This window comes from Mobula birostris, chromosome 3 (genome assembly GCF_030028105.1).
Source record: "Mobula birostris isolate sMobBir1 chromosome 3, sMobBir1.hap1, whole genome shotgun sequence".
Taxonomy (NCBI): Eukaryota; Metazoa; Chordata; class Chondrichthyes; order Myliobatiformes; family Myliobatidae; genus Mobula; species Mobula birostris.
Window position 1 is genome coordinate 10,010,191 of NC_092372.1, and position 18,735 is coordinate 10,028,925.

General features: G+C 42.6%; 1 protein-coding gene across 1 annotated transcript in view; it reads left to right on the forward strand.

The window, feature by feature from the left end:
- Positions 1-18,735, forward strand: part of dcc (DCC netrin 1 receptor) — a 1,002,879-nt gene that overhangs the window by 684,143 nt on the left and 300,001 nt on the right. Inside the window, exon 12 of the mRNA XM_072252112.1 lies at positions 4,175-4,224. Coding sequence (XP_072108213.1) covers positions 4,175-4,224 — 50 coding nt within the window. The remainder of the gene's footprint in view (positions 1-4,174; positions 4,225-18,735) is intronic.

An 18,735-nucleotide genomic window follows, 5' to 3' on the forward strand; every position in this document is an offset into this window, starting at 1 on the left:
GCAAACTCCTTATAGGCAGTGGATGGAATTGAACCCCAGTCAGTGATCACTGAGCTTGTAAAGCAATTACGCTAACCACTACGCTATCACATCTTTTGTTAATCCAACCCATTTACCCCCTACAAACTAGTTCATTATAACCTTTTTCATGAAAATAGGTTTCTTGAATTCACTCTGAATTTCTCAGATTCAATCTTACAAATATGAAAATGTTAGATAATGGGACATGAAATATGTATATGTTGCAAAGCAAGGGCCATTTAGAATCAGTAAGAGGGAAAGATTGGCTGAAAATTTCAATTCAGTGCAAAGCTGCCATCAACAAAGATAACCATATTATTATGGAATTTAACAAAAAATGATGAAGGCTTTCATAACTTTGCATATATCACTAGTGAGCTCTCATTTGCTCTGTAAAAGGCAATTTCATTTCTATTCTTTAACTATAAAGGCTTGTGGTACTTTACTTAGCTTCATTTGAGAAGGTTAGATTGATCAAGGAAGGATGCTAGAATTCTGTACAGTGCAGTTTCTAATAGATTCCAATAGTGCAGGTTGCAAATTTCCAATTAGGAAGATGCCAACGACTTACAATAAGCATCAGAATTTTTCTTGCCCTGGTTACAAATATGTCTCAATCAAGCCCTTGAAGATTATCTTTTTTATTTGTCACCTGCACATCAGAACATTTAAATATACAGTGTAATGTGTTGTTTGCTTCAAGTCTGAAGATGTGCTGGGAGCGGTCTGCAACTGTCACCGCACTTCCAGCACCAACGTAGCATACCCCGAAGTTACTAACTCTAATCCACATGCCTTTGGAATGTGGGAAGAAACCGGAGCACCCAGAGGAAATCCATGTGGGTCAAGGAGAGAACGTACATACTTCTCCCAGACCGCAGTGAGAGTCGAACCCTGATTGCTGGCACTGTGAAGCATTATGCTACCACCAAGCTATTGTGCCACACAGTATGCAACAGTCTTGCATTTTGTTCATACAGATCAATTCATCGCAACAGTGCACTGGGGTAGGACAGGGTAAAAGAATGCAGAATGAAGTGTTGCAGTTACAAAGAAAATGCAGGTAGACAATAATATGCAGGGTCATTGCTAGGTAGAATTTGAGGTCAAGAGCCATCTTGTTGTACTAAGGAACCATTCAATGCTTTTCTCTGGATACTCCAGTTCCCTCACACATTCCAAAGACATACGGGTTAGATTTTGTAAGTTGTGAGCATGCAGTTGGCACCATAAGATGCACGAATTAGAGTTAGTAAGTTGCGTGCATGCAGAGTCCCTGAAAGTGAGTCCATAGGTAGTGGAATTAATTCAGAGTTGAGCTGAGTGAAGTTATCCCCTTTGGTTCAAGAGCCCAACGGCTGGAGGGTAATAACTGTTCCTGAACCTGGCCATGTGGGACCTAAGGCTCCTGTCTTCTTCCTGATGGCAGCAGTGGGAAGAGAGCATGGCCCGGATGGTGGGGGTCCTTGATGATGGATGTTAATTTCTTTTGGCAGTGATCCTTGTAGATGTGCTGAAAGGCAAATAAGGTTCAGCAAGTATATGATAATTTAACAAAATTTCTGATACCAGTTCTCCTACTTATTAGAATTTAATTGAATTTACATTTCATTGCATTTAAGTTTCCCAGTTGCTGTGTTGAGAAATGAACTGATGGTGGATTTGGATAAATGATGCATTTCACTGTATGTTTCGATGTACAGGGTACATGTGACAAACAAAACTAATCTTCATCTCTTTAAAGTCCAGTGACTCAACCAATAAGCAACAGTATCTTGCACTGAATGTGATTGAAGATTATTTAATGTTTAATGTAATTTCCAGTGTTCGAGCGTAATGGAGAACGAAATAACTGTTACTTCAGATCCATTGCAGCACAAAAAAGCACAATAAGATAAAGCAATGCTAATAAAAAACACAATAAATATAAATACATAAGGTGACTGACAGGAAATGATAAAGTAGTGGTGGTTGGGGATGTGGTGTGGTGGGTTAGTGGGTGGAGGTTCTATTCGGCTTTAAGTAACTGTTTTTGAGTCCGGTGATCCTGGTGTGGATGCTACGTAGCCTTCTCCCTGCTGGGAGTGGGATAGACAGTTCATAAGCAGGGTGGGTGGGATCCTTCATGATGTTACTGGCCCCTTTCTGGCACCTTTCTGTATTTGTGTCACTTATGTTGGGTAGACTGGTGCCAGTGATGTGTTGGCAGTCGTGATTGTCTGTTGGAGAGCCTGATCTGCTGAGTTCCTCCAGCATTTTATATGTGTTGGACAAGATTAACTTCAACTTGCTCCATCTCTTTTTATTTTCTTATTTCTTACTCTCTCGCTCTCTGCTTCTGTAAATACCTGCAAGAAAACATATCTCAAGATAGTATTATGTAATAACATGTCCGTACTTTGATAATAAATTTTACTTTGATGTTTGACTTTGGCCGTGACCTGTAAACATTTGCCTGAACTTATTTACTTTGATATCCTGTGAGTCTGAGGCCTACCGTTGGTTAGCGTTGTGCCTCAGTTGTTTGTATATGCAAGCCAGGGCAGTACAAAATGGAGAGCAAGCAGTTCCCCATGCAGCAGGCTCCTCCTCTCCGCTCAGCTGATGAATCCAAAGGAATGCCAGAGGCCATTACAGTTTAGCACAAGTGGCATCACAGGAGTTGCCAGTCAGCGTTGAACTCAACGTAGTTCTGCCTTGGGGACTCCAGCTCCAGACTTTTTCCTTAAGGTTTACTCCCTAAGCCTTCCCCATGGGTTTTGCCACAAAGCAGCAGAGGTTTGAGATCAGAGTTTTCCTTCTAGCTGAGCTGCCAACCACAGCTGATGAGTCCCATCTGCCCAAAGTGACTGGTTTAAGTTGCCAGCAACCTGGCCTTGTCTCTTCTCCTGTCGGAAGAAAATGTTCCACCAGGCTTTGTAGCTAATCTGAAGGCCAGTAGCAGGGTTTGGTTGTCAGAGGCTATTTGAGATGTATGCCATTGGGAGCATTTACTAGGTACTGGGAGCTTCTCATCACTACCTCCCCCTGGCTATGGTGACTTTAAGGAACCTATTTTCTGGATGCTTAAAAAAAATCATCACAGGACGCGGCTAGAGTTAGAAAAGGCAGTTATTAATTCTATTCGTTTGGAAGCTTATGCGACTTCCAATTCTGAGTTTAAGTTTGAGATACTAGATGATATCCAGAAAAAGTAGTGGATACAGCTCAGTCAGAGCCACAATCAGAATCAGAATCAGGTTTATTATCACCAGCATGTGACGTGAAATCTGTTAACTTAGCAGCAGTAGTTCAATGCAATACATAATCTAGCAAAGAGAGAAAAAATAATAATAAATAAAATAAAACATAATAGTAAACAAGTATATCAATTACATATATTGAATAGATTTAAAAGAATGTGAAAAAACAGAAATACTGTATATTAAAAATGTAGGGTAGTGTCCAAAGCTTCGATGTCCATTTAGGAATCGGATGGCAGAGGGGAAGAAACTGTTCCTGAATCACTGAGTGTGTGCCTTCAGGCTTCTGTATCTCCTATCTGATGGTAACAGTGAGAAAAGGGCATGCCCTGGGTGCTGGAGGTCCTTAATAATGAACCCTGCCTTTCTGAGATACCGATCCCTAAAGATGTCCTGGGTACGATGGAGCTGACTAGATTTACAACATTCTGCAGCTTCTTTCGATCCTGTGCAGTAGCTCCCCCCATACCAGACAGTGATGCAGCCTGTCAGAATGCTCTCCACTGTACAACTACATAAGTTTTTGAGTATATTTGTTGACATGCCAAATCTCTTCAAACTCCTAATAGTATAGCCGCTGTCTTGCCTTCTTTATAACTACATTGATATGTCCATCTACACTTAGTTATGATGCAGGCCCTCAACACAAAGCCTGTCTTCCAGTGGTTAGTTTTTCAATCTGGGGTTGAGCTCACACTGAGCAGAAGGATGGAACTAAAGGCGCGATGGTCTTCTGTTGCTGTATACAGAGTCACGTATTCCTCATGCTGTTGGAAAAATGCAGAGAGATCTGCGGCTTGGCAACCACTTGCCTTCAGTTTTCTGGTTTAGGACAACTTCTGAACAATAATACTCTGAACATTTTCTCCTCTGTTCCTTTAATTATCTGCTCTCCTTGTGGTTTTTTACAGTGCCCAGTGCAGCGCCTCAAAATATTTCACTGGAAGTGGCAAATTCGCGAGTGAGTATAAAATCCTTTTTTACCTCTGCGTTCTTTGCTGCAAGTAACCTCCGAAAAGTACTAAATGTGGAAAATCAATCAATCTTCCTGTGTGTGTATGTGCATGCGTGTATGTGTGTGTTTGTATGTACGGGTGTGTAGCGTGTGTGTGTGTGTGTGTGTGTGTGTGTGTGTATGTGTGCACGCTCACGCGTGCTTGTATGTATGTGTTTGTACATACGGGTGTGTAGTCTGTGTGTGGGTGTGTTTGTAAGTATGTGTGTATAGTCTGTGTTGAGGCCATGATCACCCAGCGCCAGCTGCAGTGGCTGGGGCATGTGATAAGGATGCCTCCATGTCGGCTACCCCACAGAGTGTTATACGGCCGGCTACATCATGGTCGATGCTCAGCTGGAAGGCCGAAGAAGCGCTATAAGGATCAGATGAAGAATACTTTAAGGAAGTGCAAGATCAGACCCAAGGACCCGGAGGATGTTGCTGCTGACCGTACCACTTGGCGACAGATGTGTAGGGACGGGGTTCGTATTCTGGAGATGGAAAGAACAACCAGAAGACAGCAGAAGAGAGCCAGGAGAAATGCAGCTATGGTTGCCGCCACTACCACATATACATGTCCCACCTGCAATAGAGCTTGTGGGTCCAGGATAGGACTGTATAGTCATCAAAGATCTCACCGTTAAAGGAGTGGACGTCGTCATCGGATTTCAGTGGATAACCGAAGAAGAAGAGTAGTCTGTGGTGTATGTGTGTGCAGTCTGATGTGTGTGTATGTTCTGAGTGTAGTCTTTACATACACACACGTGTAGTGTTTGAGTTTTTGCATGTATGTGTTGACTGTGTGTGTATGTGTAGTCTCTGTGTGTTTGTGTGTATGCATGTGTAGTCTGTGTGTGTTTGTATATATGTGTGTGGAGTCTGAGTGTGTGCATATGTGTAGTGTGTGCTCATATATATACATCTATATTTGTGTGCTCTGTGTGCGGAGGAGCAGTAAAGATAGAGGGAATCATTCATATCTGACATACTGCTGTTAGAACTCTAATTAAATTGCTTGGTATTTTGACCTGGGGGTCTTAAGAATTGACTTATATTGTAGATGGAATTGATTGCTTTTAACTTCAGTTTAATGGTGACCTATTGTAATAGATATCACAATTGGTCCATTTGAGGCATCTTTTCATGGGGAAATGAATAAAGGTTGTGTGGGACAGTAACTGATTCACACACTGTAGCATCCGTGCGGTAACATATCAAACTTACATGTGGCTACTCAAGTGAATCCTTGATCACTATTATTCTCTAAAACATGTAACAACGTTTGCACTTTATAACAGCTGAAAGAACAGACATTGACACACTCAATGACCACTTTATTTGCTGCACCCGTACAGCTGCTTGTTAATGCAAATACCTAACCAGCCAATCATATGACAACTCAATGCATATAAGCATGCAGACATGGTCAGGAGGTTCAGTTGTGGTTCAGACCAGTATCAGAATGGGGACAAAATGTGATCTAAGTAACTTTGACCGTGGAATGATTGTTGGTGCCAGACATTGTGGTTTGAGTATCTCAGAAACTGCTGATCTCCTGGATTTTCATGCACAACAGTTGCTAGAGTTTACAGAGGATGGTGCAAAAAAAAAATCCAGTGAGTGCAGTTCTGTGGGCGAAAAATCTTGTTAATGAGAGAGGTCAGAGGAGAATGGCCAGACTGGTTCAAGCTGACAGGAAGGTGATAGTATCTCAGATAACCACACCTTAGAACAGTGGTGTGCAGAAGAGCATCTCTGAATACACAGTATGTCAAAATCTTGAAGAGGATGGGCTACAGCAGCAGAAGACCGTGAACATAGACTCAGTGGCCACTAGCAGATACAGGAGGTAGCTAATATAGAGGTCACTGAGTGTAAATGTTCCTGCTTTAACTTAGCTGGACTTTTAATCAATGTTTCTGGAACCAAGCCATACCTTACTTTAAAGAGCTTGAATATAGAACATAGAATATTGCTGCACAATACAGGTCCTTCAGCTCACGAAGTGCTGACCTTTTATCCTATTCTAAGATTACTCTAACCGTTCCCTCCTCCACAGCCCCCTATGTTTCTATCATTCATGTGCCTCTCTAAGAGTCTTATAAATGCCCCTAATCTATTTGCCTCTACCAACACCCTTGGCAGAGTGTTCCATGCACTCAACAATCTGTGAAAAAAAAAGCTACTTCTGACATCTCCCCCCCCCTCCCCATACTTTCCTCCAATTATGCCCACTTTAAGTAGTTATTTTGGCCCGGGGGGCAAAGTCTCTGGCTACCCACTCTTGTACACCTCTGTCAAGTTACCGCTCATCCTCCTTCTATAAAAAGCATGATACCATTGAATGATAACTGGGAGCTAAAGATAGCTCTGAGAGCATGAATTTTCCATCATGGTACCATACTGGAGTAGTGGCTGGAGGGGTGGAGATAGGTCTTTACCAAAGGAGGTGTCAGGCACTCCTTCCCTCCATTAGCCTGCAAAGTGTAGTTCCTGTTAAGCCCCCTGATCAGGGTCACTTGAAGCCATGGCAGCAGGTGGTGGATGGTCGTACGAGCAGCTGGTGCACATCACAAGTCCTGGTTATGCGACCACTGACGCCAGGCAGACAATCGCTCAAGAGTATTGATAGTGACTGGGGTCATCTGTCTTGTAAAGACACTGCCCAGAAAAAGAGAATGGCAAACCAATTCTGTAGAAAACGTAGAACATAGAATAGTACAGCACAGTACAGGCCCTTCGGCCCACAATGTTGTGCCGACCCTTAAACGCTGCCTCCCATATAACCCCCCCACCTTAAATTCCTCCATATACCCAAGACCATGATCACCCACGTCATACAACACGGCACCTCTAGTTCCGGTCTCAATCAATCAGAGAGGATTACCCTATCTATACCCCTCATCATTTGTGTGCACCTTTATCAGATCTCATCTCATTCTCCTATGCTCCAGGAGATGAGATAGGATCACTATTGTTATTTTTTTCACTATTGCTATTCTTAAAATATTCTGATCTATTCTACACTGTCCTGTGAAAGGTCATTTGATCCACCAAGCCCATAAATGGAATTTCATGTTGGTTGTGCAAAGATTGTCCTGAGATGGGCAAACAATTAACTATATTGCCCATGGTAAAGGAATCATTGAATATTCCGCTTGGACACCAAGATAATCACTCAGGTAAGGCAATGTAGTATTGCTTGTGGTCTCAGAACATAGAACATAGAACATTACAGAAACCATACAGGCCCTTCAGCCCACAATGTTGTGCTGACATTTTAACCTACTCTAACCTTTCCCTCCATCATAGCTTTCCTTCTGTCTGAAATGAAAACTGAAAATTTGGTAGTGTATCAGTTAGCATAACGTTATTACAGGTTAGGGCATCAGAGTTCAGAGTTCAATTCTGGCGTCACGTGTAAGGAGTTTGGGTTTCCACCGGGTGCTCTGATTTCTTCTCACAGTCCAAAGACTAACTGGTTATTGTAGGTTTTTGGTCTTTGCAAATTTTGCCATAGTGTTGAATCGGGGGTTGCTGGGGTGGCGGGCTGGAAGGGACCATTCTGCACTGTATCTTTAAATAAATTAATGAATGAATTAATTAAATGTTGGTCTGGGAAAGAGACAGTTAGTGATTCATGTCAACGATCCTTCATCAGTACTTTTTTTTGGAAGTTTTGTGTTTATTTAAAAAACCTTCAACTTCAGTGCTTGGGGTTCAGTGAACTTCTATCACTGTTCTCCCTATAGACCTGAATGCAAATTATAAGCCCTTTCCCTTACAGAGATTTCTAGATTAAAAAACATAATTCTATTCCAATATGCTGTATTCATGAAGTATGACAACTTCCTTTATTGGAGAATTTTTGGCATTGAGTGTGCAAGTCCATTTGCTTCTGGGACCAGAGCAGCATGCAATTGGAATTGAATTATTTTAAATGCATTTTAGTTTTAATTTGCTTTGGTGAATGATCTCTGAGGTAAATTTTTTCTGGAGCAAACTCAATGTGAATTCTTACAGACAGCAACCCAGGAATAATATTCAATTTCATATTAAACCATTTATGATTGACCTGCGTGGCTTTTCTGTAAATTTACCCCATTTTCCCCATTTCTCTGTAACTTTACAGCCCAAATTTTTCACAGACGACATTTCAAGATTAAAAGTTTCTCTGGTGGTCAAGTTCCAGTATGGGAGAAAAGCAATGTGAAGTACAAACTACACAATGGCCACTATATTAGGTACACTTGCTTGTTTATGCAAGTATCTAATCAGCCAATCATGTGGCAGCTAAATCTATAAAAGCATGCAGACATGGTCAAGAGGTTCAGTTGTTGTTCAGACCAAATATCAAAATGGGGAAGATATGTGATCCAAGTGACTTTGACTGTTGAATGATTGTTGGTGCCAGATGGGGTGGTTTGAGTTTCTCAGAAACTGCTGATCTCCTGGGATTTTCTCCCACAACACTATGTAAAGTTTTCAGAGAATAGTGTGAATTTTTTTTTAAATTCCAGTGAGCAGCAGTTTTGTGGGTGGAAATGTCTTGTTAATGAGAGAGGTCAGAGGAGAATGGCCAGACCCATTGAAGCTGACAAGAAGGCAACAGTAGCTCAAATAATCATGTGTTACAACAGTGGTGTGCAGAAGAGCATCATCTCAGGCAGCATCTACACAAGGAGATAAATAAACAGTTGATGTTTTATGCCGAGGCTATTCATCAGAGTCCTCAAAAAGCAGGGGTTCCCAACCTGGGACCGCGAGCCCTTTGGTTAATGGTAGGGGTCCATAGCATTAAAAAGTTTGGGAGCCTCTGTCTTGAAGGGTCTCAGCCTGAAACATTGAGTGTTTATTCCAGGTGAAACCTACGTTTCTTTACTTGGTAATACAGCATGGAATCCGGCCCTTTGAGCCACAACACCTCAGCAACCCACGACAAGCTTGATTAATCCTGATCTAATCACGGGACAATTTACAATGACCAATTAACCTACCCAGCGCATCTTTGGACTGTGGGAGGAAACCGGAGTACCTAGGAAAACGCATATTCCACAGGAAGACGCTCACTGGGACTGAACCACCAGAACTGGAAACACAATCTACAACTCTAAATGCCTATGGCATGCTCGTAACATCATTAAAGACGCATCCTATTCCGGATACTGTCTGTTCAAGCTCCTGCGGTCTGGTAGGAGATACAGAAGCATCTTTGCCAAGACAGTAAGAGTGAAAAACAGTTTCTTCCTGAGGGCTGTTGTGCATCTGAATAATGCTACACCCCGGCTTGCCAATGACCTTTGAGCGTTATGGACAATCAAAGTCACTTGTTGCATGTAAATATGGGATTTTTAAAATTAAGCCATACCGCATGCCTTGAATATATTTGTTTTGCATGGACTGGAGTCGTACCGCAATCTCGTTGTCCTGAGCAATGACAATACAGGTCTATTCCATTCTGTTCCTTATGGAACAGCATTGGAATTGAACTCAGAACTCCAGAACAGCCTGAGCTGTACTAACATCTTGCTAACCGCTATGCCTATGGCGCCCAACAGATAGAAGTGTATCAGATGATAAGAGGGATAGATCGAGTGGACAACCAGAGACTTTTTCATGGGGTGGAGGCAGCTAATACAAGGCAGCATAACTTGAAGGTGATTGGAGGGAAGTATAAGGAAGATGTTAGAGGTATGTTTTTTGCACAGAGTGGTGGGTGTGTGTGTAATGCGTTACCACCAGTGGAAATAAAGGTAGATACATTAAATATATTTAAGAGTCTTTTAGATAGGCACATGTATGATAGGAAAATGGATGGCTATGGAGGAGGAAACAGTTAGATTAAACTTGGAGTAAGTTGAAAGGTTGGCACAATGCTGTGGGTTGCAAAGCCTGTATTATGCTGTACGTTATATGTTGAATATTGAAAGACCTAGATAAAATTAGTTTAAATTAGATTAGATTAGATTGAACTTTATTGGCATTGTGCCGAGTACAGATACAAAGCCAATGAAATGCATTTAGCATCTGACCAGAAATGCAAAGAATAGTGTTATTTACAAAATAACTGCAAATTAAAACAGTGCTACAGCACACAAATATAAAAGTACTGAGACAGTACAATATGGATGAAAAATGGATGTGGAGAGGATGTTTCCTGTAGTTGGGGTGCCTAGGACCAGAGAGTACAGCCACAGAATAAAGGGTCATCCATTTAGACCAGAGATGAGGGGGAATTTCTTTAACTAAAGTGTTGTAAATCATTGCCACAGTTGGCTGTGGAGGCCAAATCATTGGGTATATTTAAAGTGGGGATTGGTAGGTTATTGATTAGTCAGGGCATCAAAGGTTACAGAAAGAAGTCAGAAGCTTGGGGTAGAGAGGGATAATCAACCTGCCATGATGGAATAGTGGAGCAGACCCGATGGGCTGAATGGCCTAGTTCTACTCCTATGTCTTATGGTCTTACGATCTATTACATTTGGTGTGAAGCTCAAATAAAAATGTAATCATGAATAAACAAAACGGTGAGCAAATATGCAGGTGGAGAAGGAAATGAGTTTTGTCATAAATAGGAGCTGGCTGCATGGTAGGTGGTTAACACTTCACTAATTTATCCTTATATTCAGCTGTATTCAGGCCAGGTCATTTGTTTTGTAAGTTAATTTTTTGATGGTGACCAGAGTTAACACAGAGTATTGATAGTTTCTTTTTCCATTATCTCTCAGACTGCAGCACCACCAACCCATTGAATCAGTTGATTAAGGCTATTGATTTCCTTCTGGGACCAAGCACTATTTATCCTGTAGCAACAACAACAAAAAAAAGTTGCTGGAAATTCTCAGTAGGTGAGGCAGCTTCTGTGCAGAGGGAGGTAAAGTTAATGCTCCAGATTAGGAACACAAGAGATTCTGCAGATGCCGGAACACCAGAGCAACACATACAAAATCTGGTCAGCCAGCATCTGTGGAGAGGAATAAGCAGTTGATGCTTCCAGCCGAGATGAAGGGTCTCAACTGTTTATTCATTTCCAATGGATGCTGCCTGACTTGCTAAGTTCTTCTGTCATTTTGTGCGTGTTGCTCCAGATCATTGACTTAATGTCAGCAACAATGCCCACTAAACACTGGAGGAACACAGCAGGTCAGGCATCATCCCTGGAGGGAAATGAATGGTCAATGTTTCGGGTCAAGACCCTTCAATAGGACTGCGAAGTAAGAGGGCAACGAGAAAGAGTGGGGGATAGGGAGGAGCACAAGCTGGCTGGTGATAGGTGGATCCAGGTAAGAAGGAGAAGACATAGGTTTGAGAGTGGGTGGAAGTGGGAATGATGTGAGAATCTGCAATAAGTGGTAGATGCAGCCCAGTCCATCACAGGTAAGATCCTCCTATCAATAAGCTGTAGCCATTGTTAAGGGCCAGCACCAGCCAGGCCATGCTCTCTCCTTGCCGCTGCCATTGGGAAGGAGGGACAGGAATATTTAGTGATATAGCACAGAGTCAACCCTTCGAACCATGCTACCCCAGCAAACTCACAACCCCGATTAACCCTAATCTAATCAGAGGACAATGTACCATGACCAATTAATCTACACGGTACACCTTTGTCCTGCGGGAGGAAACCAGAGGACCTGGAGAACGCTCACGCGTTCAAGGGGAGCAGCAGAACGGCAGTTGAATTGAACTTCAAACTCTGGAACGCACCAAGTTGTAATATCATCACATGAATAGCTATGCTACTGTGGCACCCACGCCATCAGGTTCAGAAATAGTTATTACCCATCAACCATCAGGCTCCTGAACCAGCATGCGTAACTTTACTCACCTCAACTCTGAACTGATTCCTCAACCATGGACTCACTTCCAAGGACTTTTCATCTCATGTTCTCGGTGTTATTTATTTATGTATGTATCTACTTATTTATTTATTAATTAGTTTATTGTATTCGCACAGTTCGTCTTTTGTCACAGAATTGTTTGTCATTTTTTATTTGTAGTCTTTCATTGGTTCTGTTGTATTTCAACAGAATCCCCAGAACAAAAGGACTCTTAGGGTAGAATACAGTGACCTATGCTTACTTTGATAATAAGTTTACTTTGAACTTCGGACCTTAAAACTGGGAAGAGGCAGGTGGGAAGGGCAAAGATCTAATAACGATGTAGGGGTGGGGTAAAGAAAGTTGTGTTAATGGCTAATCAATCACAAATATGCTAGCCCTTAATTTTACATCATTGCATAACCTGGCAAGTGTTTGGAGACCTTTAATAATATATTTGGATATCTAGCTTTGTCTCTTATAGTGCAATTGTGGATATGATTTACACTCAGTGGTCATTTTATTAGGTTCCTCCCGTACCTAATAAAGTGGTCGCTGAGTGTATGTTCATAGTCTTCCGCTGCTTTAGCCCATCCACTTCAAGATTCGACATGTTGTGCATTCAAAGTTGCTCCTCTACACTGTTGTAACATGAGATTATTTGAGTTACTGTCAGTTTGAACCAATATGACCATTCTCCTTTGACCTCTCTCATAAATGAGGCACTTTTGCCCACAGAACTACTGCTCACTGGATGTTTTTTTTTGTTTTTCACTCCATTTTCTGTAAACTCTAGAGACTGTTGTGTGTGAAAATCCCAGGAGATCAGCAGTTTCTGAGATACTCAAACCACCCCGTCTGGCGCCAAAAATCACTCTACAGTCAGTGTCACTCAGATCACATTCACATTCCTTCCCCATTCTGATGTTTGGTCTGAAAAACAACTGAATCTCTTGACCATGTCTACATGCTTTTATGCATCAAGTTGCTGCCTCATGATTGGCTGATTAGATAGTTGCAATAATGAGCAGGTGTACAGGTATACCTAATGAAATGTCTACTGAGTGTATATGGCAAATAAAGTTGATGAAGGTTGTCTCTCATTTTCCCCCAAGAAACTAAGCCTTCAGCCTTCCCTCTTTTCCCTTTGGTACTTCTATGCATTTGAAACATCCTCTGTGCTCTGATCGTCAGCCTTCCTCCCTCAGGATAAATTCCGCTTCCTCCTGAGCTTTGACATCAAACACTATTATCAATGTCTTTTTTTTCACGTCCAAATGTTCAATCAGATAGCTCTTTCCTTCAAAATCACCCAGTAATTTGACTACTGTCAAGCTGATAACAGAAGAAAAATACTGTAATGATACCCTGTTTAATTCAACATGACCTCAGTGTTCACTGCCCATGGCATTCCTTTGCTATTTTGGTGCTTTCTTCCATTTTTGACACTTAGAATAAACTCTTGAGACAACTATCTCATAGCTGTCTCTTGCTACAAATCACTCTCTATGAAATAGTCGCCTGTGGTATGATTTTAGGCTGAGGAGGAGGAGAGAAGTTTTTGGAGTTTTTGGAGTAAAGTGATCATCTAGGCTGCAAGACCTCAGCATTTCTACTGTAGTGCTGCTATTCACGGGTGGCACTGAATACCAGCAGGTATACTCAATCTGTGGCCACTCTCCGAGGTATCTCCTGTACTTGACAAGGTGGCCACTGAGTGTATGTTTGTGCACAGCTGCCGCTGTATCCCACCCACTTGCTTGACGTGTTGTGCGCCTGGAGATGCTCTTCCACACAACACTGCTGTAACACGTGGTTATTTGAATCAGAATCAGATCAGGTTTATTATGACGCGAAATTTGTTAACTTAGCAGCGGCAGTTCAGTGCAATACATAATCTAGCAGAGAGAGAAATAAAAACAAACAAAATAAAACATAATAAATAAACAAGTCAATCAATTACGTATATTGAACAGATTTTTTTAAAATGTGCAAAAACTGAAATACTGTATACTAAAAAAGTGAAGTAGTGTCCAAAGCTTCAATGTCCATCCAGGAATTTGGATGTCAGAGGGGAAGAGGTTGTTCCTGAATCGCTGAGTGTGTGCCTTCAGGCTTCTGTACCTCCTACCTGATGGTAACAGTGACAAAAGGGCATGCCCTGGGTGCTGGAGGTCCTTAATAATGGACGCTGCCTTTCTGAGACACCGCTCCCTAAAGACGTCCTGGGTACTTTGTAGGCTAGTTCTCAAGATGGAACTGACTAGATTTACAACCCTCTGCAGCTTCTTTCGGTCCTGTGCAGTCGCCCCTCCATACCAGACAATGATGCAGCCTGTCAGAATGCTCTCCACGGTACTTCTTTAGAAGTTTTTGAGGTACATTTGTTAAGATGCCAAATCTCTTCAAATGCTTAATGAAGTATAGCCGCTGTCTTGCCTTCTTACTGTCTTTACCTGACAACTTGAACCAGTCTGGCCATTCTCCTCGGACCCCCCTCATTAACAAGGTGGTTGTGCCCAAGGCACTGCTACCCACTGAATATATTTCTGTTTCTCGCCCCACTCTCTGTAAACCCGAGAGACTGTTGTGCATGAACATCTCAAGAGATCGGTAGTTTCTGAGACACTCAATCCACCCCATCTGACACCAACCATTATTCTACAGTCAGTCACTTAGATCACATTTACTCCCCATTCTGATGTTTGGTCTGAACAACAACTGAACCTTTTGATCCTGTCTGCATGCTTTCATGCATTCAGTTGCTGCAACAGGATTGGCTGATTAAATATTTGCGTTCACGAGCAGGTGTACCTAAGCCACTGAGTGTATCTGAAATTCGTTCCTGGATGTCTGGAGAATATTGTATGGTAGCATAATGTTAGGACTACAACTTACAGTGCTAATGACCTGGGTTCAATTCCCGCCACTGACTGTAAGGAGTTTTGTACGCTTTCCCCATGATCGCATGCGTTTCCACGAGGTGTTCCAGTTTCCCACTCTCAGTCCACAATAGAGACCCATTTGAGAATCAGGTTCATCATCACTCACATATGTCATAAAATTTGCGTTTTTTTGCAGCAGCAGTACAGTTCAATACATAAAATTGCTTAGTACTGTGCAAAAGTCTTGGGCACTCCAGGTATATTCACCAACATATGCAAAATGCTGGAGGAACTCAGCAGGATGGTTGTAGTTGCGACCTAAGTGTCCAAGGTTGCACGTTGTATTGGAGGGATAGTAGGTAGGGAGAGGATGTGGCGTGGCTCTGCTGGTAAAGGGTGGCATCAAATCATTAGAAAGATGTGACATAGAATCGGAAAATATTGAATCTTTGTGGGTTGAGTTAAGTAACTACAAGAGTAAAAGGACCCTGATGGCATTTATATACAGGTCTCACAGCAGTAGTTGGAATGTTGACTACAGATAACAACAGGAAATAGAACAGATGAATCAAAAGGGCAATGTTATCACAGTCATGGGAGATGTCACTGAAACCTTTTGATTGCTGACAGGCCTAGACAGAGTAGATGTGGAAAGGATGTTTCCCATGCTGGAGGAGGCTAGGACAAGATGCGAAATAATTTCTTTAGCCAGAGGGTAGTAATTTTGTGGACTTTATTACCACAGGCAGCTGTGAAGGTCAGGTCATTGGGTGTATTTAGGGCAGAGATTGATAGGTTTTTGATCAGACGACATCAAAAATACGGGGAGAAGGCCAGGGAATGGGGCTGAGCAGGGGATAAAGGATCAGCCATGACCGAATGGTGGAGCAGACTTGACAGGCCAAATGGCCTAAGACTGCTCCTATGGCCTATGGTCTTATGGTAAGGCAGCGTATATGTAAACAATTGCCATTTCGGTCCAAGTCCTTTCTTCAGGACCCAGCTCCATATATATAGATGATAGATATATATATAGATAGATAGATAGATAGATAGATATATATAGTACTGTATCACATTTGGGGAGTTATATAATTTTGTTCAGTAATGCTGTTCCAAACTGCTCAACAGCGGGTGTTGCTGTTAAACTGTTCTAACAGCAGGGGACTATTGAGAATGGTAAACTATTAAGTCCAGTTGACTGCATTTGTTTTGATTGCTCTGAAACAGACAATGCAGTTTTATCCTTCTCTTTCTAAACATCTGGGCTCTGGAGCGCGCTCCGCCATCTGGTGTTTTCGCGATGTGAGAGCGAGTAAAATTCAGTCTCCAAGCTGTTTGCTTGCCAGAGTCTTCCGTTCTCCACCCCCTCCTCTCCATTTCAATGTGCAAACATGCTGCCGATGCATAACGAAAGACACAGAAGGGTTTAAGGTCGCTGATGCAAATTTCTGGATCTCATTGTTTCTTTATTGAAATGTAAATGAGGCTTTAATATTGTGACACAAGTGTGCTGCAAGCAACAGCTTCTAAAGTTGTGCTTTACTCTATGCCGTGACTGTTACACATTCTCTTCAATTCTGTGGAGGCCACTAATAGAGAATGGAGTTGCTCGGTTATTTGTGTGGTCACAGCAGAACACAGCAACATCTCATGGGACAGTTCACCATTCTTGTACTTTTTTATTGAAGGGCTGCTGTGATCTATAGGGTGGTGGGGTGGAGATATGTCTCTACCAAAGGAGGTGTAAGGTGCTCCTTCTCACCCTTGGGCAAGGGAAAGCCCCTGCTTAGCCCCCTCCCCACCCCTGATCAGGGTCACGTGAAGCCATGGGAGCAGGTGGCGGACGGTCGTATGAGCAGCTGGTGCATATCATAAGTCCTGGTTATGCAACCACTGACCCCAGGCATGTAATCTCTGAAAAGTATTGATAATGGCTGGGGTCATCTGTCTTATAAAGATATTGTCCAGAAGAAGGCAATGGCAAACCACTTCTGAAGAAAATTTGCTAAGAACAATCATGGTCAAAGACCACAATTGCCTATGTCATACAACGCGGCATATGATGATGATGCTGTAGTGTCAAGGGAATTTCTCCTCCTCCCCTTCGATTTCTCTTTCCACTAATTTTCCCCTCTCCCTTCCCTCATCTTCTATTCCCCACTCTGGCCTCTTACCTTTTCTCCTCACCTACCTATCACCTACCCCTTATGCCCCTCCTCTTGCCCTTTCTCCCAAGGTCCTATCAGATTCTTTCTTCACTAGCCCTTTACCTTTTCTACCCACCAGATTTCACCTTTCAACTTCCAGCTATCCTCCTTCCCCTCCCTGTGCCTTTTTATTCTGGCAGCTTTCCATTTCCTTTCCAGTCGTGAACGAGGGTCTTGGCCTGAAGCATCAACTGTTTACTCATTTCCACAGATGCTGTCTGACCTGCTGAGTTCGTCCGGCATTTTGTGTGTGCTGATCTGTCATTTTATTGTTTGCCTGCACTGCACATTCCTTTTACACTTTATTCTGCATTGTTATTGTCTTACCTTACCTCAATGCATAAGTCAAGATTTTTTTTGATCAGTATGAACAATATGCAAGATACGCTTTTCACTGTATCTTTGCCCTCCCCACTATGAGTACGTCTACATAGAGTGCTTCCACAAGAAAGAAATATCCATCATCAAGGTCCCCCACCATGCAGACCATGCTTTCGTCTCACTGTTACCATCAGGACAGAGGTACAGAATCACACAGAATCAAGTTCAGGAACAGTTATTACCCCACAACCATCAGGCTCCTGAACCAGTGTGGGTAATGTCACTCATCTCAACACTGAACAGATTCCACCACCTACAGATTCACCTTCAAGGAGTCTACAACTCATGTTCTCAGTATTAATGTTACTTGCACTCTGTGTTCTTTTACACGTTGACCAAGGAGCTGCTTCTCGAATCGGCGAAGGCTCTGTCCATTTCGAGAGACAGTGGACATTAGCATTCCAGTGCATACCTCCAAGACAAATGTAGTGAGCAGCGTCAACTACAGTTTACTGTTGTCATTGATGCCACCAATGTGGGACTTAATCAACTAAAAGGATTTCAGATGATTGGTATTAATATTGGTAGTTGTCCGTCATGTCCGATGATGACATGAAACCTGTGTGTAGAGCTTTTAAAGTGGAAATGGAGCATTTCCACTCTCTTGATCTCAGATGTCCAGTCCAGTAGTACAAGCAAACATCACATACTGAAGGCGTCCTTGATTGCGATGGACGACCATGACATCTTCTGTACCTTGTCATGACCTTCGCTCTCCATGGAGTGTTGTATTTGGCCGTTCGACCTCACTGTAGATCTCATCCACCCATTCCACCAGAGCTGATTTTTGCATGCTAGGACAGACATACTGGGGTGTGAGGCCCGCTGGCAACCCCCACTTGGTGAGTGGCGTACCGGGGTGTGGCTGCTGTCGTATGCAAACAGCTACTTGAAGCCACAGGTGAGAGCTGAATGTCCAGTGGGGACTAAAGTGAGTGAACTACTGCAAAATGGACACAACAAGCCCTGCACCAGAGGTGCTACCCCTCCTTGGACACTCCATTGATAGTAGTGCTGCATTATTATTGTCACATGTACCAAGCGAAGCTCTTGCCTTGCTTACTATAAGACCATAAGACATTGGAGCAGAATTAGGCCATTTGGCCCATCGAGTCTGCTCCGCCATTCAATCATAGCTTTGTCCTTATTTCCCCTCCACAGTCCTACTCCCCGGCCTTCTCC